Below are 26,997 nucleotides of genomic sequence, written 5' to 3'. Positions count from 1 at the left end.
TGCCAAACAAGCAGCCCCAGGGACTTGAAAATACTATCCAAGAACACCCAAGATACTTGGATAACACCCGAGTATGCTCAGATAACACGTTTTCAGAGCATGGTTGCTCATCACTACTCAAAACCCCAACAACAGCATCCACACAATGAAACATGGTAGTGGCAGCATGATGCTGTGGGGAAGTTTTTCAGCAGCAGGGACAAGGAAAATGGTCTGAGTTGAAAGGAAGATGGATGGTGTGAAATACAGGGATATTCTTGAGCAAAAGCAGTTTCAGTCTATCAGTGTTTTGAGACTGGGACGAAGGTTCACTTACCAAGACAATGACCCAGAGCATACTGCTAAAGCAACAAATAGTTTAAGGGGAAATATGCAGATGTTCTGGATTGGCCTAGTCAAAGCTCAGACCTTAATCCAATTGAGAATCTGTGGTCAGACTTGAAGATTGCTGTTCATCAGAAGAAACCATCTAACTTGACGGAGCTCGAGCAGTTTTGCATTGAAGAATGAAGACAAATCTCAGTGGCAAGATGTGGAAAGTTCAGAGCCTTATCCAAAGGGACTTGCAGCTGTAATTGCTTCAAAAGGAGACTCCACAAAGTTCTTAAGGTACTGTCACACTTAGCGATGTACCAGCGATCCCGACCAGCGATATGACGCGGTCAGGATCGCTGGTACATCGCTAAGTGGTCGCTAGTGAGCTGCCACACAGGCAGATCTCACTAGCGACATCGCTGGGGACGGGGGTCGCTACTTACCTGTCACACCAGGCGATCCTGCGCCCGCCCGCCCGGCTCCACGCGTCGCTCGTCGTCACAGCAGGAAGCACCGCAGGAAGCTGATGACGAGAAACAGTCCAGGACGTTCTCGCGCGATCAGCGATAACCAGTGGGGAGAGCCGGTCGTAGGTAAGTATCAGACACAGCGATATCGCTAGCAATATCGCTATAACGTCACTAGTTATAGCGATATTGCTAGCGATATCTCTTAGTGTGACATGCCCTTTACTTTAGGGGGATGAATAGGTATTGTGATAAAACACTCTGGGATCGCCTTTGCTGGGGTAAAAGGTCACGTGCATTCAGCATGAAACTCAGGCGCAGAGCTGGGATTTGGGTATAACTGACACTGGGTCAGGTTTATTAACGGTGAAAGCAATGCATAAAGGAAATAAAACATAAAACAAATCCTTGCCTGTCTGGCACTAACTAAACAAGGTACAACCTAACTACCAACTGGCGGGCTTCTCCCGTCCAGTCAAACCACAGTTGCAGTGGGCACTGCTTTCACTCACGTGTGTCTCTCACACAGACAGGCTCTCTGTGTTCCCAGGCTGAGACACTCACACAACCACCTGGCATCCTTTTATATCCACCTCCCATTATTCATTAGTAACCAGGTGCGATACTGACCACACTAGGCCACATAGGAAAGGTATCTGGGCGAGATATACTTGCCCTCATTCACTATTCCCACATGATTCTCACATATCCCCCCCTCTGCTCAGACCACTCTGGTCGAGCAATGACACCCGCCAAACAGTGCACTCGGGACAGGGCATCTGCATTCCCCATCTGTACCCCTGGGCGGTGCTCCACCGTAAAAGTGTAGGCATGCAGGGCAAGGAACCACCGGGTCACCCGGCTATTCCGTTCCTTGTTCAAGTGCATCCACTTGAGAGGGGCATGGTCAGTGATCAGCCTGAACTTTCGGCCCACCAGGTAATATTTGAGGGCCTCTAGTGCCCACTTAATGGCTAGGCACTCTTTTTCTATGACTGCATACTTTTGCTCATGTTTGTTCAGCTTCCTGCTGAGATAGAGGACTGGGTGTTCCACTCCGTCCCTCACTTGTAACAGTACGGCCCCGATACCGGTATCAGAGGCATCCGTTTGTACCACAAACTCGCTGCAGAAGTCCGGAGTCACCAGTACGGGTTGAGAGCAAAGTGCCCGTTTTAGGCTATGGAAGGCTTCTTCAGCCGCTAAACTCCATTTAATCATGATGGAGTCTTTCCCTTTTGTAAGATCCATCAGGGGGGTAGCGATGGCTGCAAAATTGGGTATGAACCGGCGATAATAGCCGGTGATCCCCAGAAAGGCTTGCACCTGCTTCTTGTTGACAGGTTGCGGCCAGTCCTGAACCGCCTGAATCTTATTGAGCTGGGGTTTAACAATACCCCTCCCAATTACATACCCCAAATACCGGGCTTCTTCTAGCCCGAGGTGACATTTCTTGGGGTTCGCGGTTAGACCTGCCTCCCACAGGTCGTCAATCACAGCTTGTACTTTCTGGAGATGAGTCTCCCAGTCCAAGCTGTAAATGACAATGTCATCTAAATAGGCCGAAGCGTACCGCCTATGTGGCCTCAGAACTCGATCCATCAGTCTCTGGAAGGTCGCCAGTGCCCCGTGCAGTCCAAACGGCATATACACATACTGAAATAAACCTTCCGGCGTAGCAAATGCCGTCTTTTCTCTGGCAGCCTCAGCCAGAGGGATCTGCCAATACCCCTTTGTTAGATCTAGGGTCATAATATACCGGGCTTTTCCTCACCGATCTATTAACTCGTCGACCCGGGGCATAGGATAGGCATCAAATTTTGAGACCACATTCAGTTTCCTGAAGTAATTGCAGAACCGGATGGTGCCGTCCGGTTTAGGAATTAGCACAATCGGGCTGGACCAAGCACTGTGCGATTCCTCAATGACTCCTAACTCTAACATTGCCTTCACTTCTCGGGAAACGGCTTCACGGCGCGCTTCCGGGATTCGGTAGGGTTTTACGTGAACTGTGACACCAGGTTCCGTTACGATGTCATGTTTCATTAGCGTAGTCTGCCCGGGTTTTCTGAGAAAAACTTTTGGTTGTGAAGTAGAAACTGGCTGACCTCAGTCTTTTGCCGCTCCAAGAGAGTCTCTGCAACCCGCACCTCCGGTACGGCATGCAAGCAGACGGGATGGGCCAGCTCCGCTGACAACGCAGACCGATCTTTCCAGGGTTTTATCAGATTTACATGATAAATCTGTTCAGAATTCCATTTACCTGCCTGGTATACTTTGTAGTTTACTTCACCAACTCTTTCCTTAATCTCAAAGGGGCCCTGCCACTGGTGCAAACGTACGGATCTTGGCGCCCCTATCATAGATTCTTTTTTGGGCTCCTTGAGCCTGCATCATGTGTTCTTTGACGATAGGCATAACAGCCGCAATATGGCCCTGCATTTGTGTGACGTGATCTATCACCGTTTTAAACGGAGTGACCTGACCCTCCCAAGTTTCTTTTGCAACGTCTAACAGTCCACGAGGACGTCGGGCGTACAATAACTCGAAAGGCGAGAATCCAGTGGAAGACTGGGGTACTTCCCTGATGGCAAAAAGCAAATACGGAAGTAAATAGTCCCAGTTCTTCCCATCCTTGTCTATCACCTTTCTCAGCATCTGCTTCAGAGTTTTATTGAACCGTTCGACCAACCTATCTGTTTGAGGGTGATACATGGATGTGCGTAACGGTTCGATTTGTAGCAATCGGCACAGCTCCTTCATTACCCTGGACATAAAGGGGGTCCCCTGGTCAGTGAGTATCTGTTTTGGTATACCGACCCGACTAAACACATGCACCAGTTCCTTGGCAATCGTCTTGGTGGCCGTGTTACGCAAAGGGATGGCTTCCTGGTAATGAGTGACATAATCCAAGATGACCAGGATATGTTGGTGTCCACGTGCAGACCGTGGAAGGGGCCCAACTAAATCCATCCCAATCCTCTCAAACGGGACTTCAATAATAGGTAGGGGTACCAAAGGGCTACAGAACCGGGGCTTAGGTGCAGAGGCTTGGCAGTCAGGACAAGACTCACAATATACACGAATATCGTGATGCATGCCTGGCCAAACAAAACAGTGTAATATCCTTTCGGTGGTTTTCTGGACTCCCAGGTGACCTCCCATCACATGTCCGTGGGCCAGGTCCAGCACCTGCCGCCGGTAGGGTTTTGGCATGACTAATAGTTGCACCGTGTCTTCCCCCTTTTTCTCTATCTGATAGAGTAAATCATTCTCCAGAACCATGTAAGGATATGCCAGCCTAGAGCCAGGTTCTACGGGTACCCCATTTATCACTTTTACATTTGTCCTAGCCTGAGAAAGGGTAGGATCCTTTATTTGCTCGCTTTGGAAGTCATCTTTCTGAGCTTCTAAATCCGGCAAACGGGGAGGTGGACGGCTGTCGGCCTCCTCCTTTTCCCCGGTCTCCTCCGTATCACCCGCCATGACTGAAAACGGGAACTGCAGGTCATTTCCAGCAGACTCTTCCCCCGAGTCTTCCGGGGAGACCTCTTCCAGGGGTTTGGGACCCACACGCGCCCTGGGAGAAGAATCATGTACACTATTACCCTGGGGCATCAACTGATTCTCCCACAATTGCCAGAAGTGGGGAAAATCCCGGCCCAGGATAACATCATGCAATAACGCCGGGACGAGTCCCACTTTATGTTGCACAGACCCATAGGAAGTAGTAATGCATATGACCTTGGTGAGGTACGAACAGGTGTCTCCATGCACACACGTTACAGAAAATTTGTCTGATGGTCCAGTCGGGGCTGACACCAGACTGGCCTTCACCAGAGTCACCACACTTCCCGAGTCTAACAATGCCACCACATTTTTCCCATCAACAGTTAAATCACACAAGTGTTTTTCCACCTCCTTTTGACCAGCATTCACACTCACTACCTGTGCAACCATAGACATGCGGTTTTTAGAGTCTGTGACGACGCACTGCATGGGTTCAGTAGTGAGCGTACAGTTCGCAACAACGTGTCCCAGGTCTTGGCAGCGGAAACACCTAACGGGCCCCTTGCTTAGGCCATAGTTCGTTACTCTCAGCCTCGCAGTGCGGGCAGTCCCGTTTTCCTCCCCCACTGTCTTAGGGATTTTTCCATCTCCCCTACTCCCTGGAACAGTCTTACCGGTTCCACGTGGAGACGATGAAGAACGAGGTTGGGTAGCGTCGTCTCGGAGTCCTTCCGCCACGGAGAAACGTTCAACCAGATCCACCAGTTGATCTGCCGTCATAGGATTTCCATGGCTTACCCACTTACTCAGGGCTGGCGGTAGAGCTCTCAGGTACTTGTCCATGACGACTCTCTGGATTATCTCTGGCGCTGTCAACACCTCGGGTGGTAGCCACCTCTTCGTCACGTGGATCAGGTCGAACATCTGTGACCGCGGTGGTTTATCCGGCTGATAAGTCCATTGATGCACTCTCTGTGCACGGATAGCGGTCGTCACTCCCAGCAGGGCCAAGATCTCGGCATTCAGTTTGTCAAAGTCCTGCGCAGCTTCAGGCTCTAAGTCATAATAAGCCTTTTGGGCCTCACCGGAAAGAAACGGGGCAATCAGGCCGGCCCATCGTGCCTTCGGCCATTTTTCTCGCACCGCCGTCCGTTCAAACATGGTCAGGTATGCCTCGACGTCATCTTCGGTCGTCATCTTCTGCCAGTACCGACTCAAGTGAATCACTCTCGACTCTGCTTCCAGGTTAACCTCAGGTAAGCTTGCCAGGCGCTACACCACCTGCTGGAGAAGCGAACGATCGGTAGCTGTCATGTCCACCAACTCCTTCAGCTGGGCCATCATCTCTCGATTAGCTTCTTGCTGGACGGCGGTGGACTGTACCAGCGCTTTCACCACGTCCTCCATGCTCATGCTTCCAACGTGATGCCCGCATTCTCCACCACAATGTGATAAAACACTCTGGGATCGCCTTTGCTGGGGTCAAAGGTCACGTGCGTTCAGCATGAAACTCAGGCGCAGATCTGGGATTCGGGTATAACTGACACTGGGTCAGGTTTATTAACGGTGAAAGCAATGCATAAAGGAAATAAAACATAAAACAAATCCTTGCCTGTCTGGCACTAACTAAACAAGGTACAACCTAACTACCAACTGGCGGGCTTCTCCCGTCCAGCCAAACCACAGTTGCAGTGGGCACTGCTTTCACCCACGTGTGTCTCTCACACAGACAGGCTCTCTGTGTTCCCAGGCTGAGACACTCACACAACCACCTGGCATCCTTTTATATCCACCTCCCATTATTCATTAGTAACCAGGTGCGATACTGACCAGACTAGGCCACATAGGAAAGGTATCTGGGCGAGATATACCTGCCCTCATCAACTATTCCCACATGATTCTCACAGTATGCACACTGAAGTTTTCAGTTATTTTGCCGTATTTGTTGTTTACTTCACAATAAAAAGAAAACAAAATGTTCAGAGTTGGAGCCATGTTCTTTATATGAATTTATGCAAACTCCCAAAAAGCAATGAAACTCCAGGTTGTGAGGTGCAAAACATGAAAGATGTCAAGCGGGTGAATGCTTTCGCAATCCACTGTAAGCTACTACAATGCCCTGTACATGGAATAAGAGACATAATGAATCAGAAGAACTATACTACATTTACATTTCTAATTGGAAGCATTTATGCTATTATTATTATTATTATTATTACTACTACTACATATTAGGATAGGTTTTTAAAGATGAGAATACTCCTGTAAGGTATTTATTCTGCTGTTTGAGTCCACTTTGGTTGTATTGCATGCATGGACTTATATGTACTAGCTACTTTATACACATAGACCTACTTTTTGGATATACAGTATATATATATATATATATATAATGTATATATAGATATAATTATAAGTAATGGCTGAAAGGGTTGACACCCTTGAAATTGTTCCAGAAAATGAAGTATTTCTCCCAGAAAATTAATGTTTTGTTGTACACATTGCTTTGTGTGTATTGGAACAACACAAAGAACTGATTAAAAAAGCCAAATTGGATATCATTCACACAAAATCCAAATATGGGCAGGACAAAATTTTTGGCACCCTCACCTTAACCCCTTAACGACCGCCGATATGCCTTTTAACGGCGGCAGTTAAGTGTACTTAAACCACAGCGCCGCTTTTTAACGGCGCTGAGGTTTAAGTATATAGTGCCCCCCAGAGTCAGATTTTCTCCAGGGTTTCGGCTGCGGGGGGTAGCTAAGACCCCAGAGAACATGATTTGGGTTGGTTTTTACCGACCCCGGTGTTTCGATAGCCGTTATTAACTGTATAATGTGACCGCAAAAGAAAAAAATCTGATGTGCCATTTAATTTCTCTCTCCTCTGATGTGATCGCACATCAGAGGAGAGAGAAATGGGTCCCCAATCCCCACCTGGTACCTCCCAGTGTCCCTTGGTCTTCTGACTCCCCCCACAGCCGCCAGCATCTTCTTCCGGTAAGAAAATGGCGGGCGCATTCGCAGTGCGCCCGCCGAGATCTGCCGGCCAGCACCCAGCAACAATAGGAAGATTTTTCCTATTAGTTCATTTTGGTCACTGTGATATACCCTATCACAGTGATCAAAATAAAAAAAACTAGTAAATAACCTCCCCTTTATCACCCATTTAGTTAGGGAAAATAATGAAATAAAGAAAATATATTTATTTCCATTAGGGTTAGAGTTAGGCTAAAGTGAGTTGGGCAAAAGATAAGGTTAGGATTAGGATTAGGGTTGGAATTAGGGTTAGGGTTGGGATTAGGGTTAAGAGTGTGTTGAGGTTAGGTTTGTGGTTAGGCTTATGGTTAGGGTTGGTATTAGGGATAGGGATGTGTTGGGGTTAGGGTTATGGTTAGGGTTGGGATTAGGGCTATTTGTGTGTTGGGGTTAGGGTTGGAGTTAAAATTGGGGGGTTTCCACTGTTTAGGTACATCAGGGGGTCTCCAAATACGATTTTGCGTCACCACTGATTCCAGCCAATTTAGCATTCAAAAAGTCAAATGGTGCTCCCTCCCGTCTGAGCTCTGCCATGTGCCCAAACAGTAGTTTACCCCCACATATGGGGCATCAGCGTACTCAGGATAAATTGTACAACTTTGCTGGTCTAATTTCTCTTGTTACCCTTGGTATTTGTGAAAAAAAAATGATTTTTTATTTTCACGGCACTGCTTTATAAACTTCTGTAAAACGAAAAAAGTGGTTTGGTACCGTGTTAGCCAGTAGAAAAAAATATATAAAGTGCTCTCAGTGAGAGAAACAAAATAGGAATCTTGTGGGTATGATACCTTTTAATCGCTAACAAATAATAGTGAATGTTGTTACAAAGCAAGCTTTCGGGACTGCTTATGTCCCTTCATCAGGCTGATATGCACCTTTTAATGGCTAACAAATAATAGTGAATGTTGTTACAAAGCAAGCTTTCGGGACTGCTTATGTCCCTTCATCAGGCTGATATGGCTGATATGGCATATCAGCCTGATGAAGGGACATAAGCAGTCCTGAAAGCTTGCTTTGTAACAACATTCACTATTATTTGTTAGCCATTAAAAGGTATCATACCCACAAGATTCCTATTTTGTTTCTCTCACTGAGAGCACTTTATATATTTTTATAAACTTCTGTGAAGCACTTGGGGGGTTCAAAGTGCTCATCACACATCTTGGTAAGCTCCTTGAGGGGGGTCTAGATTCTAAAATGGGGTCACTTGAGGGGGGTTTCTACTTTTTAGGTACATTAATGGCTCTGCAAACACAACATGACGCCCACAGACCATTCCATCAAAGTCTGCATTTCAAAACATTACTACTTCCCTTCCGACCCCTGACGTGTGTCCAAATAGTGGTTTCTCCCCACATATGGGGTACCAGCGTACTCAGGACAAACTGGACAACAACTTTTGAGGTCCAATTTCTCCTGTTACCCTTGTGAACATAAAAAATTGCGGGCTAAAAAATCATTTTTGAGAGAAAAAAATGATTTTTTTATATTCACGGCTCTACGTTATAAATTTCTGTGAAGCACCTGGGGGTTCAAAGTGCTCACCACACATCTAAATAAGGTCCTTAAGGGGTCTAGTTTCCAAAATGGTGTCACTTGTGGGGGGTTTCCACTGTTTGGGCACATCAAGGGCTCACCAAACGTGATATGGCATCCAATCTCAATTCCAGCCAATTCTGCATTGAAAAACTAAAATGGCGCTCCTTCCATTCCAAGCTCTGGCGTGCGCCCAAACAGTGGTTTACCCACACATATGGGGTATCGGCATATTCAAGAGAAATTACACAACAGATTTTGAGGTTCATTTTCTCTTTTTACACTTGTGAAAATAAAAAAATTGGTTCTGAAGTAAAATGATTGTAAAAAAAAGTTGAATTTTAATTTTTTTCCTTCCACATTGCATTAGTTCCTGTCAAGCACATAAAGGGTTAATAAACTTCTTGAATGTGGTTTTGAGCACCTTGAGCGGTGCAGCTTTTAGAATGGTGTCACTTTTGGGTATTTTCTGTCATGTACACCCCTCAAAATGACGAGAAATCGCTGGTCAACTTTTAACCCTTATAAGTTCCTAAAAAAAATTTGTTTCCAAAATTGTGCTGACGTAAAGTAGGTATGTAGGAAATGTTATTTATTAAAGGGAATCTGTCACCCCTTTTTTGAGATATCATGTAATGATATCATTCAATTGTGTGTCACATAAGGATTCTCTTAGTACTTTTTCTTCCCCCTGACCCCGCACCTTTCATGCATAAATACCTTTTTTATATCGGTTCAGATGTATGTAAACTGCCGCTGTCCGGTCCACTGGGTGGGGCTTATTCAACTGCTCCCCCTACCTGTCTTGCTCTACGCATTTCTTCTTGTTTAGAGCAAGACAGGGAGGGGGGAGCAGTTGAAAAAGCCCCGCCCATTAGACCGGACCGTGGCAGTTTACATACTTCTGAACCGATATAAAAAAGGTATTTATGCATGAAAGGTGCGGGGTCAGGGGGAAGAAAAAGTACTAAGAGAATCCTTATGTGACACACAATTGAATGATATCATTATGTGATATCTCAAAAAAGGGGTGACAGATTCCCTTTAAGTATTTTGTGTGACATACTGTCTCTCTTATTTAACCCTTTCGCGCATGAGCCTGTTTTTGCCTTCGTGACCAGGCCAATTTTTTCAATTCTGACCAGTGTCACTTTATGAGGCCATAACTCTAGAACGCTTCAACGGATCCTGCTGATTCTGACATTGTTTTCTCATGACATATTGTACTTCAGGATAGTGGTAAAATTTCTTAGATATGAACTGCGCTTATATGTTAAAAAAATCGAAATTTGGCAAAAATTTTGAAAATTTTGCAATTTTCAAACTTTTAATTTTTATGCCCTTAAATCAGAGAGTGATATCGCACAAAATAGTTAATAAATAACATTTCCCACATGTCTACTTTACATCTGCACAATTTTGGAAACATAATTTTTTTTTTTTAGGAAGTTATAAGGGTTAAAAGTTGACCAGCGATTTCTCATTTTTACAACAAAATTTACAACACCATTTTTTTTAGGGACCACCTCACATTTGAAGTGAGTTTGGGGGGTCAATATGACAGAAAATACCCAAAAGTGATACCATTCTAAAAACTGCACCTCTCAATGTACTCAAAACCACATTCAAGAAGTTTATTGACCCTTCAGGTGCTTCACATGAATGAATGGAATGTGGAAGGAAAAAATAAACATTTAACTTTTTTTCACAAACATTTTACTTCAGAACCATTTTTTTATTTTCACAAGTGTAAAAACAGAAAATGAACCACAAAATTTTTTGTGCAATTTCTCCCAAATACGCCGATACCCCGTATGTGGGGCTAAACCACTGTTTGAGCACACGGCAGAGCTCAGAAAGGAAGGAGTGCCGTTTGACTTTTTCAATGCAGAATTGGCTGGAATTGAGATAGGACACCATGTCGCATTTGGAGAGCCCCTAATGTGCCTAAACAGTGGAAACCCCCACAAGTGACCCCATTTTGGAAACTAGACCCCTTAAAGAACTTATCTAGATGTGTCGTGAGCACTTTGAACCCCCAAGTGCTTCACAGAAGTTTATAACGTAGAGCCATGAAAATAAAAAATCATTTTTGTTCCACAAACATGATCTTTTAGCCCCCAATTTTTTATTTTCACAAGGGTAACAGGAGAAATTGGACCCCAAAAGTTGTTGTCCAATTTGTCCTGAGTACACTGGTACCCCATATGTGGAAGAAAACTACTGTTTGGGCACACGGTGGGGATCGGAAGGGAAGTAGTGACGTTTTGGAATGCAGACTTTGATGGAATGGTCTGCGGGTGTCATGTCGCGTTTGCAGAGCCCCTGATGTGCCTAAACAGTGGAAATCCTCCACAAGTGACCCCTTTTTGGAAACTAGACCCCCCAAGGAACTTATCTAGATGTGTGGTGAGCAATTTGAACCCCCAAGTGTTTCACTAAAGTTTATAATGTAGAGCCGTGAAAATAAAAAAATCATTTTTTTTCCACAAAAATGATCTTTTAGCTCCCAATTTTTATTTTTACAAAGGTAACAGGAGAAATTGGACCCTAAGAGTTGTTGTCCAATTTGTCCTGAGTACGCTGGTACCCCACATGTGGGGGGGACCACTGTTTGGGCACACGGTGGGGCTCGGAAGGGAAGTAGTGACGTTCTGGAATGCAGACTTTGATGGAATGGTCTGCGGGCGTCATATTGCATTTACAGAGCCCCTGATGTACCTAAACAGTGGAAACCCCCAATTTGAATTGCAACCCTAACCCCAACACACCCCTAACTCTAGCCCTAACCCTAACCCTAGCCCTAACCCTAGCCCTAACCCTAGCCCTAACCCTAACCCTAACCCAAGCCCTAACCCTAGCCCTAACCCTAGCCCTAACCCTAACCCTAGCCCTAACCGTAGCCCTAACCCTAGACCTAGCCCTAGCCTGCCTACCTGTTTTTTTCTTTACTTTTTTTTTTATTTTTGTGTTTTTTATTTTTTGTATTTTTGACTCATAGTAACGCCACTTCTCCTCTGATCTCACACTGGCAGATGATCAGAGGAGAAGCAGCGTTACTATGTGACAAGATCGCTGCCCGGCACATAGTAACGCCACTTCTCCTCTGATCTCATACTGACAGATGAGCAGAGGTGAAGCAGCGTTACTGTGTGACAAGATCGCTGCCTGACACAGCTGTGCCAGGCAGCGATCAGCTGTGCCAGGCAGCGATCTAGTCACACTGTAACGCTGCTTCACCTCTGCTCATCTGTCAGCATGAGCTCAGAGGAGAAGTCGCATTATAATGAGGGAGATCGCCAGGAAACAAGCAGCTTTCCCAGCGAGCTCTCTCATTGGCTGCTGTGACGCGACATCATCAGGACCTGAACCAATCAGGTCTTGATGACGTCGGGGGTCCCAGCATGCATTGTGCACTGGGATCCCCACGTTATAAGGTATGAGGGGGTCCCGGGGGGCACAAAACCGCCGACAGTAGATAAACGTCGGCGCTGCACAAAGCCCAGCAAGCGCCAACGTTTATCTACTGTGGGCAGTCGCGAAGAGGTTAAGGGTATAAATGTTAAAAGTTTGAAAATTGCAACATTTGTAAAATTTTCGCCATATTTCCATTTTTTTCATAAATGCAAGTCATATAGAAGAACTTTTACCACTGGCATGAAGAACAATATGACACGAAAAAACAATCTCAGAATCAGCGGGATTCTTTGAAGCGTTCCAGAGTTATTACCTCATAAAGAGACGGTGGTCAGAATTGTAAAAATTAGCCTGGTCATTAAGCTGCAAATTGGCTCTGTCACTAAGGGGTTATTATTTGGTTGCACACCCTTTGGAACAAATAACTGCAATCGCTTCCTATAACCATCAACAAGCTTCTTACAACTCTCATCTGGACCAATCTTTTGCAAACTGCTCATGGTCTCTCAAATTTGAAGCGTGCCTTCTCCCAACAGCAATATTAACCCCTTTCTGACATCAGATGTACTATCCCGTCCATGAGAAACGGGCCTGTTGTGAGTTCATTTTCCCCTTCACCATTGAGGTCTGATGAACTCCCTCTTCTGGTGAAGGAAGGTAGTGAGGCTGATTACCAAGCACCTGAGCAGGATGATGATGACTGGGTGACTGGAATTGCTGACTGGATATAAGGCAGCCGACGCCCTTCTGCCTTGCTGGTGATTTCCCTGAGGGATTCTAATAGACCAGTCTGATTCCTGCTCCTCAAAAGCTAAGTTTTCTGCTCTGCTTTTTGCATTTGTGTTTTGGTTTTGTTTTGCCTTGTTTTTCTGGATTTCTACCATTCCCTGCTGGGGTGAGTTGAATTCCTTTTTGCTCTGTCTTCAGAAAATACCTGGGTACTGATATAGTCTTTTTTTGAAGCCTAGCGTCTTCAGGGCTTTTTTCCCTATCAGTCTGTTGGCTCTTGTTTTGATAGGGTTTTGGCGAATTGCAGACAGCAGCTTTTCTATCCTGTCCTATTTAGTTAGCTTTGGCCCCATCATTTGCTCAGCCTATCTTTCTATCTGTGTGAGTGTTTTTTCATCTTGCTTCACCGTCATTATATGTTGGGGGCTGCCTATTGCTTTGGGGTCTGCTCTGGGGCAGTTTAGATTTCCCTTTCTGTCTTTAGGCTATTTAGTTCTCCGGCTGTGATCGAGGGGTCTAGGGCACCGTAGGAACCCCCCACGGCTACTGCTAGTTGTTGTTGATAGGTTCAGGGGTCTGCAATCCGATAGCTGCCAACTTCTCTGGTTTTCTGGACTTAGCTAGTATTTCTGTTTTTGCCTCCTACAGTGACTCATTCATAACACGGGCCCCTATGCCCATGGACGGGATAGTACGTCTAGCGCGATCAGCTGCGCTCACGGGGGGAGTGCAGCTGATCGCGGCCGGGTGTCAGCTGATTATCACAGCTGACACCCAGCACTATGGGTCAGGGGTGGTCACGGACTGCCCCGGACACGTTAACCCCTTGTACACCGCGATCAAACACGATCACGGTGTACCGGGGGTTAAAGGGAAGCATCGGCAGGGAGGGGGTTCCCTCCGTGCTTCCCTGAGCCCCCCACAGCAGTGCAATGTGCAGCGCTGCTGCGGAGGGCTCCTTCCCTGCAGGTCTCCGGATCCAAGATGGTGACAGGGACCTTCGGGGGCCTGCAGGGAGCTGGCTTCCTCAGTGCCTGCAAAGCGCAGGCATGAGGAAGTCTGATTCTATGCCTGTGACAGATCGCTGATCTGTCACAGTGATCTGTGATGTGACAGATCAGCAATCTGTCACATGACAGCTATGTCCCCCCTGGGACAATGTAATAAAGTAAAAAAAAAGTGTAAAAAGAATTAAAAAAAAAATCGCTAAATAAATTAAAAAATATACATATATATATTCCCTAATCAATTCATTTTTTGGAAATAAAAGAAAAAATAAACAAGAAAAGTACACATATTTGGTATCGTCGCATCCGTAACGACCCACCCTATAAAACTGTCCCATTAGTTAACCCATTTAGCGAACCACTTAAAAAATAAAAATAAAAAACAATGCAAAAAATAGATTTATTATCATACCGCCGAGCAAAAAGTGCAATAACGCACGAACAAAAAGACGCATATAAATATCCATGGTACTGCTGAAAACGTCATCTTGTCCCGCAAAAAACAAGCCATGATACAGCATCATCAGCGAAAAATTAAAAAAGTTATAGCTCGCAGAATAAAGCGATGCAATAATTATTTTTTATATAAAATTATTTTCATTGCATAAAAGCGCCAAAACATAAAAAAAGACATAAATGAGTTATCGCTGTAACCGTACTGACACGAAGAATAAAACCGCCTTATCAATTTTACTGCATGCGGAACGGTGTAAAGCACCCCCCAAAAGAAATTCTTGAAATACTGGTTTTTGTTCATTCTGCGTCCCAAAAATCGGAATAAAAAGCGATCAAAAAATGTCACGCACCCGAAAATGGTACCCATAAAAATTATAGGTCTCAAAATGTGGTGATGCAAAAACTATTTTTACAATAAAAGGCGTCTTTTAGCGTGCGACAGCTGCTAAACATAAAAACCCACCATAAATAGTAAATCAAACCCCCCTTTATCACCCCCTTAGTTAGAGAAAAATAATAAAATTAAAAAAATATATTTATTTCCATTTTCCCATTAGGCTTAGGGTTAGGGTTAGGGTTAGGGCTAGGGCTAGGGTTAGAGCTAGGGTTAGGGCTAGGGTAAGGCTGTGCCCACACAATGCGGATACTGCTGAGAATTTTTTCTCGCAGATTTGGCTAAATCCGCAGGTCAAATGACCTGCGTTTTACCTGCGGATTTAGTGCGGATTAGCCTGAGGTTTTCCCCTGCGTTTTGACACCTGGCAATGGAGCAGGTGTCAAACCACTGCGGATTCTGCACAAAGAAGTTACATGCTGCAGATTTAAAACCACAGCAAATCCGTGCCATTGAATATAAAGATACTGTACAATGCAGCAGAAACTGCTGCGGATCCGCAGGGCTAAATCTGCTGCGGATCCGCAGCAGAATCCGCAATGTGTGCACACACCCTTAGGTTTAGGGCTAGGGATAGGGCTGAGATTAGGGTTAGGGGTGTGTTGGGGTTAGGGTTGAAGTTAGATCTGGGGGCTTTCCACGATTTGGGCACATCAGGGGCTCTCCAAACGCAACATGGCGTCTGATCTCAATTCCAGCCAATTCTGCACTCAAAAAGTCAAGCGGTGCTTCTTCCCTTCCAAGCTCTGCCATGCACCCAAACAGTGGTTTACCCCCACATATAGGGTATCAGCCTACTCAGGACAAATTGCAAAACAAATTTTGGGGTCCAATTTCTCCTGTTACCCTTGGGAAAATAAAAAATTGGGGGCAAAAATATCATTTTTGTGGAAAAAAATATGATTTTTTATTTTTATGGCTCTACGTTATAAACTTCTGTGAAGCACTTGAGGGTTCAAAGTGCTCATCACACATCTAGATAAGTTCCTTGGGGGGTCTAGTTTCCAAAATGGGGTCACATGTGGGGGGTTTCCACAGTTGCGGCACATCGGGGCTCTCCAAAGCAACATGACACCCCAGACCATTCCATCAAAGTCTGCATTCCAAAACGTCACTACTTGCTTTCAGAGCCCCGATGTGTGCCCATACAGAAATTTTCTCCCACATATGGGGTATCAGCTTACTCAGGGCAAATTGGACAACAACTTTTGGGGTCCAATTACTCCTGTTACCCTTGGTAAAATAAAAAATTGGGGACTAAAAGAACATGTTTGTGGAAAAAATATGATTTTTTATTTTCATGTCTGGGCGTTATAAACTTCTGAGAAGCACTTGGGGATTCAAAGTGCTCACCACACATCTAGATAAGTTCTTTGCTGTGTCTAGTTTCCAAAATGGGGTCACTTGTGGGGGTTTCCACAGTTTAGGCACATCAGGGGCTTTCCAAACACGACATGGCGTCCAATCTCAATTCCAGCCAAAAAAAAGTCAATTGGCGCTGCTTCCCTTCCGAGCTCTGCCATGTGCCCAAATAGTCGTTTATCCCCACATATCAGGTATCAGCGTACTCAGGACAAATTGCACAATAACTTTCAGGGTCCTGGGAAAATAAAAATTCGGGGTGAAAAGATCATTTTTGTGGAAAAAATATGATTTTTTAATTGTACGGCTGTATGTTATAAATTTCTCTGAAGCCCTTGGGGGTTCAAAGTTCTCACCACATATCTAGATAAGTTCCTTGGGGGGTCTAGTTTCCAAAATGGGGTCACTTGTGGGGGGTTTCCACTGTTTAGGCACATCAGGGACTCTCCAAACGTGACATGGCGTCCAATCTGAATTCCAGCCAATTTTGCGTTGAAAAAGTGAAACGGCGCTTCTTCCCTTCTGAGCTCTGCCATATGCCGAAACAATGGTTCCCCCCACATATCAGGTATCAGCGTACTCAGGACAAATTGCACGATAACTTTTGCAGTCCAATTTCTCCTGTTACCCTTGGTAAAATAAAAAAAATTCGACCTGAAGTAATCTTTTTGTGAAAAAAAGTTAAATGTTCATTTTTTTAAACATTCAAAAAATTCCTGTGAAGCATCTGAAGGGTTAATAAACTTCTTGAATGCGGTTTTGAGCACCTTGAGGGGTGCAGTTTTTAGAATGTTGTCACTTTTGGGTATTTTCTATCATATAGACCCCTCAAAGTGACTTCAAATGTGATGTGGTCCCTAAAAATAAAATGGTATTGTAAAAATGAGAAATCGCTGGTCAACTTTTAACCCTTATAACTTCCTAATAAAAAAAAATTTTGGCTCCCAAATAGTGCTGATGTAAAGTAAACATGTGGAAAATGTTATTTATTAAGTTTTTTGTGTGCCATATCTCTGTGATTTAAGGGCATAAAAATTCAAAGATGGAAAATTGCTACATTTTCAAAATTTTCACCAAATTTCCATTTTTTCACAAATAAAGGCACGTTATATCAATGACATTTTACTACTAACATTAAGTACAATATGTCACGAGAAATTAATGTCAGAATCACCGAGATCCATGGAAGTTCCAGAGTTATTACCTCCTAAAGGGACAGTGGTCAGAATTGTAAAAATTGGCCTGATCATTAACGTGCAAACTACCCATGGGGAAAAGGGGTTAATCTAATAAAATGTGATACATTTTTATATGTATTGCAACTTTGTGTGCTGTTTACTTCTCTTATTGTTTGTAGGGACTTGTGTTGAATATTAAAAAAGAACTTGCATTGATCTGTCTCATAACAGATATCTGTTATGCAACATAGACTATTAGCACTTATAGAATCATAGAATCGTAGAGTTGGAAGGGACCTCCTGGGCCATCTGGTCCAACCCCCTGCTCAAAGCAGGATTCGCTAAATCATCCCAGTCAAATGTCTGTCCAGCCTCTGTTTGAAGACTTCCATTGGAGGAGAACTCACCACTTCTCGTGGCAGCCTGTTCCACTCATTGATCACTCTAACTGTCAAAAAGTTTTTTCTAATATCTAATCTGTGCCTCCTCTCATTCAGTTTCATCCCATTGCTTCTAGTCTTTCCTCGTGCAAATGAGAATAAAGTTGATCCTTCTAAAATGTGACAGCCCTTTAGATATTTGTAGACAGCTATTAAGTCTCCTCTCAGTCTTCTCTTTCGCAAACTTAACATTCCCAAATCCTGCAACCTTTCCTCATAAGACAGGGTTTGCAGACTGGTCACCATTCTGGTCGCTCTTTTCTGAACTTGCTCCAGTTTGTTGATGTCTTTTTTAAAATGTGGTGCCCAAAACTGGACACAATATTCCAGATGAGGTCTGACCAAAGAGGAGTAGAGGGTAATAATGACTTCACGTGATCTAGACTGTATGCTTCTGTTAATACATCCTAGAATTGCATTTGCCTTTTTTGCTGCTGCATCACACTGTTGACTCATATTCAGTCTGTGATCTATTAGTATACCCAAGTCTTTTTCACATGTGCTGTCACTTAGCCCTATTCCTCCCATTCTATATCTGCTTTTTTCATTTTTATTGCCCAGATGTAGTACTTTGCATTTCTCCCTGTTAAAAACCATTCTGTTAGTTGCTGCCCACTTATCCAGTTTATTTAAATCTTTTTGAATCCTCTCTCTCTCTTCTCTTGTATTAGCTATCCCTCCTAGCTTTGTGTCATCAGCAAATTAAATCAGTTTACCCTCAATTCCTTCATCTAAATCGTTGATAAAGATGTTGAACAATAGAGGGCCCAGGACAGAGCCCTGTGGTACCCCACTTGAGACATTCTTCCAACTGGATGTGCAGCCATTTACGACCACTCTTTGGGTCCGATCACTAAGCCAGTTATGAATCCACCTAACAGTTGCCTTGTCCATTCCATACTTAGTCATTTTTTCAATAAGGATTGTATGAGAGACTTTGTCAAATGCTTTGCTGAAGTCAAGATACTATATCTACAGCATTTCCTTGATCCACCCAATCAGTGATACCATCATAGAAGGAAATTAAGTTAGTCTGACATGACTTATTAGTTACAAACCCATGCTGACTCTGTTTAATCACTTCATTATTATCCAGGTATTGACATACATGTTGTTTAATAATTTGTTCAAAGATCTTTCCTGGTATAGAAGTCAGACTCACCGGCCTATAGTTGCCTGGGTCCACCTTCTTCCCCTTTTTGAAGATAGGAACAACATTTGCTCTTCTCCAGTCTTCTGGCACTTCTCCTGTTCTCCAAGAATTTTCAAAGATTATGGAGAGGGGTTCAAAAATTTCTTCTGCTATCTCCTTCAGTACTCTTGGGTGTAATTCATCTGGACCTGGAGACTTGAATTCATTTAGGTTAGCTAAGTGTTTCCTCACTATCTTTCTGTTTATAGATATCCTGGATTCTTCTATTCCCTTAATAGGACAGTGAATAACAGTTGATGTTACATTTCCTTTCTGAGAGAAAACAGATGCAAAATAGGAATTTAAAAGTTCAGCCTTCTCAACATCCTGTCTTACCATTTCATCATTTTCATCCTGTAAAAATCCTATAGCATCTTTGACTTTTCTTTTACTTTTGACATAACCCCAAAATCCTTTAATATTGCTTTTGACATCTCTTGCAAGCCTCAATTCATTTTCAGCTTTACCTAATCTGATTTGTGCCCTGCAGGTTCTGCAGACAGCATTATATTCTTCTTTAGATATGCCTCCCTCTTTCCATTTTATAAACATTTTTTTCTTCCTTTTTAGCATGTGCTTAAGTTCTGTGTTCATCCATCCTGGTTTCCTTAAATGCTTCCTATTCTTCCCTCTTTTCGGAATTGTTAACAACTGTGCTTTGAGAATTTCATTTTTCAAGATTTCCCATCCTTCCTGGACATTTTTGTCTTTAAGAATATCCAGCCATTGGATCCCTCCAATTCTCTTTCTGAATCCCTTAAAATCTGCCTTTCTGAAATCTAACCTTGACGTCTGAGTCTTCACAGGTCTTCCGCCTCTAGTTATCCAAAATTCTAAAATAGCATGGTCGCTACCTCCTAGGGTCCCAGCCACTTTTACCTCCTCAACCATTTCCTCCCTGTTTATAAGGACTAGATCCAAGGTAGCAGTTCCCCTTGTTTTCTCCCTTACCTTTTGGAAGATAAAGTTGTCAGCAAGAGAGGATAAGAATTTCCTTGACCTGTTAGTTTTGCCTGAGAGAGATTCCCAACAAATGTCTGGATAGTTGAAATCTCCCATGACAACTATGTCATATTTTTTGGAGAACTTGGCCATTTGATGCATAAAGAGTTCATCCATATCTTCAGCTTGCACAGGCGGCCTGTAGTAAATGCCTACAATGGTGTCCTTTCCATTGTTCTGTCCTTGTATTCTTACCCAAACAGTTTCCACAGAACTCCCAGTCTCTGAAGCTTCAATCTCTGTGCAGATATATGCGTTTCTAACATACAATGCGACACCCCCTCCTCGTTTATCAAGTCTGTTTCTTGCAAATAAGTTGTATCCTTCTAGTCTTGTATTCCAATCATGTGTATTGTCCCACCAAGTTTCAGTGATTCCAATGACATCATATTTCTTTTCCTGTGTTAGTAGTTCCAATTCTCCTTGTTTGTTGCCCATGCTTTGTGCATTAGTATAGAAACATTTTAGTTTGTGATTGGTTTCTCTTTCTCCAATATTTTTATTAATTAGATTCTTTCGTCTTTATTCTTCCTTTCCACTTCTAGTAGCAGAGTTCTCAATAGCATTTGTCAGGTGTATGGCTTTTTCTGGTCTTTTGCTTCCCTTCCCATGTTGTTCTAGTTTAAAGCTCTCCTTACAAGTGTAGCAAGGCGACTTCCAAATACATGCTTTCCAGTCTTCGTAAGGTGCACCCCATCTCTAGCAAGTAGTCCATCGTATAAGTAGTTCACTCCGTGATCCAGAAATCCAAATCGTTGCTGACGGCACCATCGACGTAGCCAGTTGTTCACCTGCAGAATCTTATTCCACCTCCTTGTTCCTTGGCCATCCACTGGGAGGATGGAAGAGAAGACCACCTGCGCTCCCAGTTCTTTCACTTTCTTGCCTAAGTCTTCAAAGTCTCTGCAGATGGTTTCCAGGTCGTTTCTTGCGGTGTCATTTGTCCCCACATGTAGTAGCAGGAATGGGTAGTCATCTGTAGGTCTGAAGAGTCCTGATATCCTGTCAGACACAGGATATAGATATCTATCAGTTTAATGTTACTTAAGTAAATTATAAAAGCCATGTAAAAGGCTGTAACTGGATACAATTATATGAAATTACTATCTTCAAAAATACAATTATTCAATATTGATAATAGCGCTGAACATTTACTTTGCTATTGTTTGAGCATACTGAAATATTTCTTTAGGTTATTAGTTTTTAGAAGTCAGGAGAAAAGTAACAACCATAATGACAGTATTTACTGGTTTTTTTTGTTTTAGGCTAAGGTAAATTCCCACAATGAGTATTTGGTGCATGTTTGATGCTGCATATTTTCACTGTACAAAAAATGCAGCATATTACAATTCCAGTAAAGTAAATAGGATATATAGAAATGTCATGCCCACTGTGTTTTTTTACATTGAATCTGACCTGCGGAGCAATTTTGAGATCCATCAAATTTAAGTTTCTCTTCCAGTAAATATGTATTTTATTTATAGATGTTACCCATAGACTTAAATGAGATGAGCATAGGGTAAAAAACGCATTTGCTTTATGCATGTATAGGAAAACCTGCAATATAAAAAATGCACCAAATACTCATTATGGGAACTTAGCTTTAACCCCTGCATGACCGGAGGTAATTTCATTTTTGATTGTTTTTTGCTCCCCTTATTCCCAGAGCCTTAACCTTTTTATTTTTGGGTCAATATGGCCGTGTGAGGGCTTGTTTTCGGCGGGACGAGTTGTAATTTTGAACGACACCATTGGTTTTAACATATCTTGTACAGGAAAACGGGGAAAAAATTCCAAGTGCAGTGAAATTACAACCAAAGTGCAATTCCATAATTGTAATTGTTTTTGTTTTTTGTTTTTTTACGATGTTCACTAAATGCTAAAACTGACCTGCCAATATCATTTTCCAGGTCATTACGAGTTCATAGGCACCAAACATGTCTAGGTTCTTTTTTATTTAAGTGGTGAAAAAAATTCCAAAATTTGTTAAAAAATAAATAAAAAGTTGTGCCATTTTCCAATACCCGTAGCATCTCCATTTTTCGTGCTCTCGGGTTGGGCGAGGGCTTTTTTTTAGCATACTGAGTTGATGCTTTTAGGCTATGTGTCCATGTAGCATTTCTGAAGCAGAATATTCCTGAGCGGAAACGCACACCCTCTTCCTGAGAAAATGCATGTGTTTTATGAAGCGCTTTTGTAAGCGTTTTTGACACTTTTGTTAAGCTTTTTAGCATGCGCTTTCCTAAGCATTTTTGCAATACAACTGTATGTATACGGAAATGCACGCGTTTCTGCAAAATGAATGAACATGCTGCGTTTTTTTCTCCTAAACGTTTCCGCTGCGGAAAAAACCCCACCATTAGCACAACATGTGCGGATTCCATTATGATTACATTGGATGCGTTTCTTAAGCGTTTCCGCGGCAGAAACGTGCGTCTAAAAGTGCTGCGGAAATGCTTAAAAAATGCAATGTGTGTGGGGACACAGCCTTAATACTATTTTGGTGTAGATACGATCTTTTGATCGCTCGTTATTGCATTTTAATGCAATGTTGCAGCGACCAAAAAATGTAATTCTGATGTTTTGACTTTTTTCTTTTTTTACACCGTTTAGAGATTAGGATAATTTTTCTTTTTATCTTGATAGATTGGGCGATTGTGAACATGGGGATACCAAATATGTGTATGTTTGATTTTTTGTTATAGTTTTATTTTGAATGCGGCGAATGGGGGGTGATTTGAACTTTTAGTTTTTTATATTTGTTTTATATTTTTAAAAAAATTTTTTTACTTTTGGCAAGCTTCAATAGTCATTGGGAGAGTCCAATAGTCCATGGGAGACTACAAGCTGCCATGACCTGATAGGCTCTGCTTCATACAGCCAATGATCAGATAGCCTGCATGTAGCAGAATTGCTGACATGCTATGAGAGCCAACCACTGGGCAGCGGTCATAGCAACCCAGCAGTGACAACTGTAGAGGTCTTCAGGAGACCTCTGGTTGTCATGCCAACCCATCGGTGACCAGTGATCACGTGACGGGGTCACCCATGGGCGGATTTACGGCATGCTGGCCGGAAGCGCGTGTTAAATGCCACTGTCAGTTTGACAGTGGCATTTAATGGGTTAATAGCTGCGGGCGGATCGTGATTCCACCCGTGGCTGTTCCGGGCACATGTCAGCTGTGCAAAGGAAGCCCATTGGAGCCCACATCATAGGGAGTGTGCGTATTATCACACTGGATGTCGGAAAGGGGTTAATAAGCTTGAGGTCTAGATCTCCACCTACTTAACTCCTTTCTGACATATGACGTACTTTCCCATCCACGTGCCCTGGGCCTTAATGCCCATGGACAGGATAGTACATCATACGCGGTCAGCCGTGCTCACAGGGGAAGCGCGGCTGATCGTGGCCGAGTGTCAGCTGATATTCACAGCTGACACCCGGTACTAAGTGCCAGGAGTGGTCACGGAACGCTCCCGGCACCTTAACCCCCGGCACACTGTGATCAAACATGATCGCAGCATTCCAGTGGCATAAGGAAGCATCGTGCAGGGAGGGGGCTCCCTGCATGCTTCCCTGAGACCCTCAGAACAACACGATGTGATTGCTTTGTTACGAGGGCCTCCTCCCTGCAGGCCCCTGGATCCAAGATGGCCAAAGGGTCCTTCCTGGTCCTGCAGGGAGGTGGCTTGCCTCCTGCACTGCCTGTGAGATCACTGATCTGACACTGTGCTCTGCAAAAAATTACATGTGTTAAAATATTTTTTTTAAATTCCTAAAAATAGAAAAATTAAATGTTTCTAATCAATACATTTCTTTTTTTTAAATAAAAAAGACAATAAAAGTACACATATTTAGTATCGCCAAGTCTGTAATAACCCGACCTATAAAACTGTCCCACTAGTTAACCCCTTCAGTGAACACCGTAGAAAAATAAAAAACGAGGCAAAAAACAATGCTTTATCATACCACCGAACAAAACATGGAATAACACGAGATCAAAAAGATGGATATAAATAGACGTGGTACCGCTGAAAACGTTATCTTGTCCCGCAAAAAGAGCCACCATAGTGTCATCAGCAAAAAATAAAAAAGTTTTAGCTCTCAGAATATAGCGATGCAAAAATAATTATTTTTTACATAAAATAGTTTTTACTGTATAAAAGCGACAAAACATAAAAAAATATATATGAGGTATCGCTGTCATCGTACTGACCTGTAGAATAAAACTGCTTCATCAGTTTTACCACACGCGAAATGGTATAAACACTCCACCCAAAAGAAATTCATGAATTGCTGCTTTTTGTTCATTCTGCCTCCCAAAAATCAGAATAAAAAGCGATCAAAAAACTACATGTGCCCAAAAGTGGTAGCAGTAAAAACTTCAACTCGTCCCGCAAAAAACAAGACCTCACATAACTCTGTGGGCCAAAATATGTAAAAATTATAGCTCTTAAAGTGTGATGCAAAAACTTTTAGCGTGTGATAGCTGCCCTTTCACTAGGGAAAAATAATGAAATAAAAAAAGTCTTTATTTCCATTTTCCCATTATGGTTAGGGTAAAGTTAGGGTTAGGGCTAAAGTTAGGGTTAGGGCTAAAGTTAGGGTTTTGGCTAAAGTTAGGGTTAGGGCTAAAGTTAGGGTTTTGGCTAAAGTTAGGGTTTGGATTATGGTTAGGGTTGGGATTAGGGTTAGGGTTGGGATTAGGGTTAGGGATGTCGTTAGGGTTATGGTTAGGGCTAGGATTAGAGTTAGGGGTGTTTAGGGTTAGGGTTGGAGTTAGAATTGGGGGGTTTCCACTGTTTAGGCACATCAGGGGCTCTCCAAAAGCAACATGGCTGATCTCAATTCCAGCTAATTCTGTGTTGAAAAAGTCAAACGGTGCTCCTTCCCTTCCAAGCTCTGCTGTGTGCCCAAACAGTGATGTACCCCCACATATAGGGTATCGACGTACTCAGGACAAATTGGACAACAACTTTTGGGTTCCAGTTTCTCCTGTTACCCTTATGAAAATAAAAAATTAGGGGTGAAAAGATCATTTTTGTGAAAAATATCTGATTTTTTATTTTTACGGCTCTATGTTATAAACTTCTGTGAAGCACTTGGAGGTTCAAAGTGCTCACCACACATCTAGATAAGTTCCTCAGGGGGTCTAGTTTCCAAAATGGTGTCACTTGTTGGGTATTTCCACTGTTTAGGCACATTAGGGGCTCGCCAAAGGCGACATGGCATCCGATCTCAATTTTAGTTTGAAAAAGTCAAACGGCACTCCTTCCCTTCCGAGCTCTGCCAATGCTTCTAACCAGTGGTCCCCACCCACATGTGGGGTATCAGCATACTCAGGACAAATTGGACAACAACTTTAAGGGTCCAATTTCTCCTGTTACCCTTGGTAAAATAAAAAAATTGGATCTGAAATACATTTTTTGTGAAAAAAAGTTAAATGTTCACTTTGTTTTAAACATTCCAAAAATTCCTGTGAAGCACCTGAACGGTTAATAAACTTCTTGAATGTGGTTTTGAGCACCTTGAGGGGCTCAGTTTTTAGAATGGTGTCAATTTGGGTATTTTCTATCATATAGACCCCTCAAAATGACTTCAAATGTGATGTGTTCCCTAAAAAAATGGTGGTGCAAAAATGAGAAATCGCTGGTCAACTTTTAACCCTTATAACTTCCGAACAAAAAAAATTCTGGTTCTAAAATTGTGCTGATGTAAAGTAAACAAGTGGGAAATGTTACTTATTTAGTATTTTGTATGACATATCTCTGTGATTTAAGGACATGAAAATTCAAAGTTGGAAAATTGCGAAATTTTTAAAATTTTCGCAAAATTTCCATTTTTTTCACAAATAAACGCAAGTCATATCAAAGAAATTTTACCACTATCATGAAGTAGAATATGTCCCGAGAAAACAGTGTCAGAATCACCAGGATCCATGGAAGTGTTCCAGAGTTATTACCTCATAAAGAGACAGTGGTCAGAATTGTAAAAATTGGCCCGATCATTAACATGCAAACCATCCTTGGGGGTTAAAAAATGTTAACAGTGCGCCCCCAAAGAAGTACACATGAAAACGGTACACCGCTGGTCACTCTTAAAGCAGAAAGGCCCCCAATAAAATTTTCTCCATCTCTTTGGGCTAGAAGACCAAAGTGAAAGGGAAAGATCAGTTGCCTTTCTTGCCAAAGCTTAGGGATAGACAGGTCATGCTTCCAGCATGTGTGTGGCAGCATGATGGGAGCATGACCAGCTATCCCACCGGTACTAGAAGCTCAGTCTGGATTTGCTCTTCTCAAAGGAGACAAAGAGGGGTAGTGGTACATAATGGCCACACACTCACCTATACACCAGTCAGGAGTACAATTCCCTGAAAAGTCCATGTGACAAAGAAACATGTGAGCAAGCTGTCACAGTGAAAAATGCCAATCTGTGGATAAAGAATGCTGTAATCTCATGGCAGTAAAACTGTGTCCTTAATTTGTACTAAAAGCATATTTGTTGTTTCTAGTAACACTTCACAATAAGAAGTTTTGTGTCTTTGTGAGGGATAACATTATTTCTGTCAATTATAGGACATTACACCATGCATTTTTAACCATTTTCTCCTCTGCAGACTCTCTTGTCTGTGTCTCCAGTCACTTGCACAAAGACAACTTAAAATAAGAGAATCTAGTTCATCTTTGTGTAGCTTCAGAAGTGACAGCATGGAGGACAATATACAGCATTGCTAAGCAGTGTAGCTGTGATTCCAGCGGATAAAACAAATTATAAGCTGGTGAAGGCTATCCCGTCTCTCTTCCTCAGCTTGTTTTCACACTGTCCTCTTAACTCCTTGTTCCACCTCCTCCATCTACAGGCAGATTCATTTTAATGAATTTATGATTAAAGGACATTAAATTTAGACTATAACTAATTTCACACGAAACACAGTTAAAACATTACACCTCTAT

At 42.8% G+C, this 26,997-nt stretch overlaps 1 protein-coding gene across 8 annotated transcripts in view; it reads right to left on the bottom strand.

The window, feature by feature from the left end:
* AIG1 (androgen induced 1) overlaps positions 1-26,997 on the bottom strand; it is a 621,643-nt gene that overhangs the window by 562,837 nt on the left and 31,809 nt on the right. Inside the window, exon 2 of one of the 8 annotated variants that reach the window (XM_073575671.1) lies at positions 20,910-21,045. The exons of the other annotated variants lie outside the window; for them this stretch is intronic. Within the exon in view, the coding sequence (XP_073431772.1) occupies positions 21,016-21,045 (30 nt within the window). The 3' untranslated portion in view covers positions 20,910-21,015. Of the gene's footprint in view, positions 1-20,909; positions 21,046-26,997 lie in introns of those variants that run through there. 8 annotated transcript variants of the gene reach the window in all.

This window comes from Dendrobates tinctorius, unplaced genomic scaffold, assembly GCF_039654945.1.
Source record: "Dendrobates tinctorius isolate UK_male_01 unplaced genomic scaffold, ASM3965494v1 ptg000046l, whole genome shotgun sequence".
NCBI lineage: Eukaryota > Metazoa > Chordata > Amphibia > Anura > Dendrobatidae > Dendrobates > Dendrobates tinctorius.
This window is presented reverse-complemented; position numbering and strand designations above follow the sequence as displayed.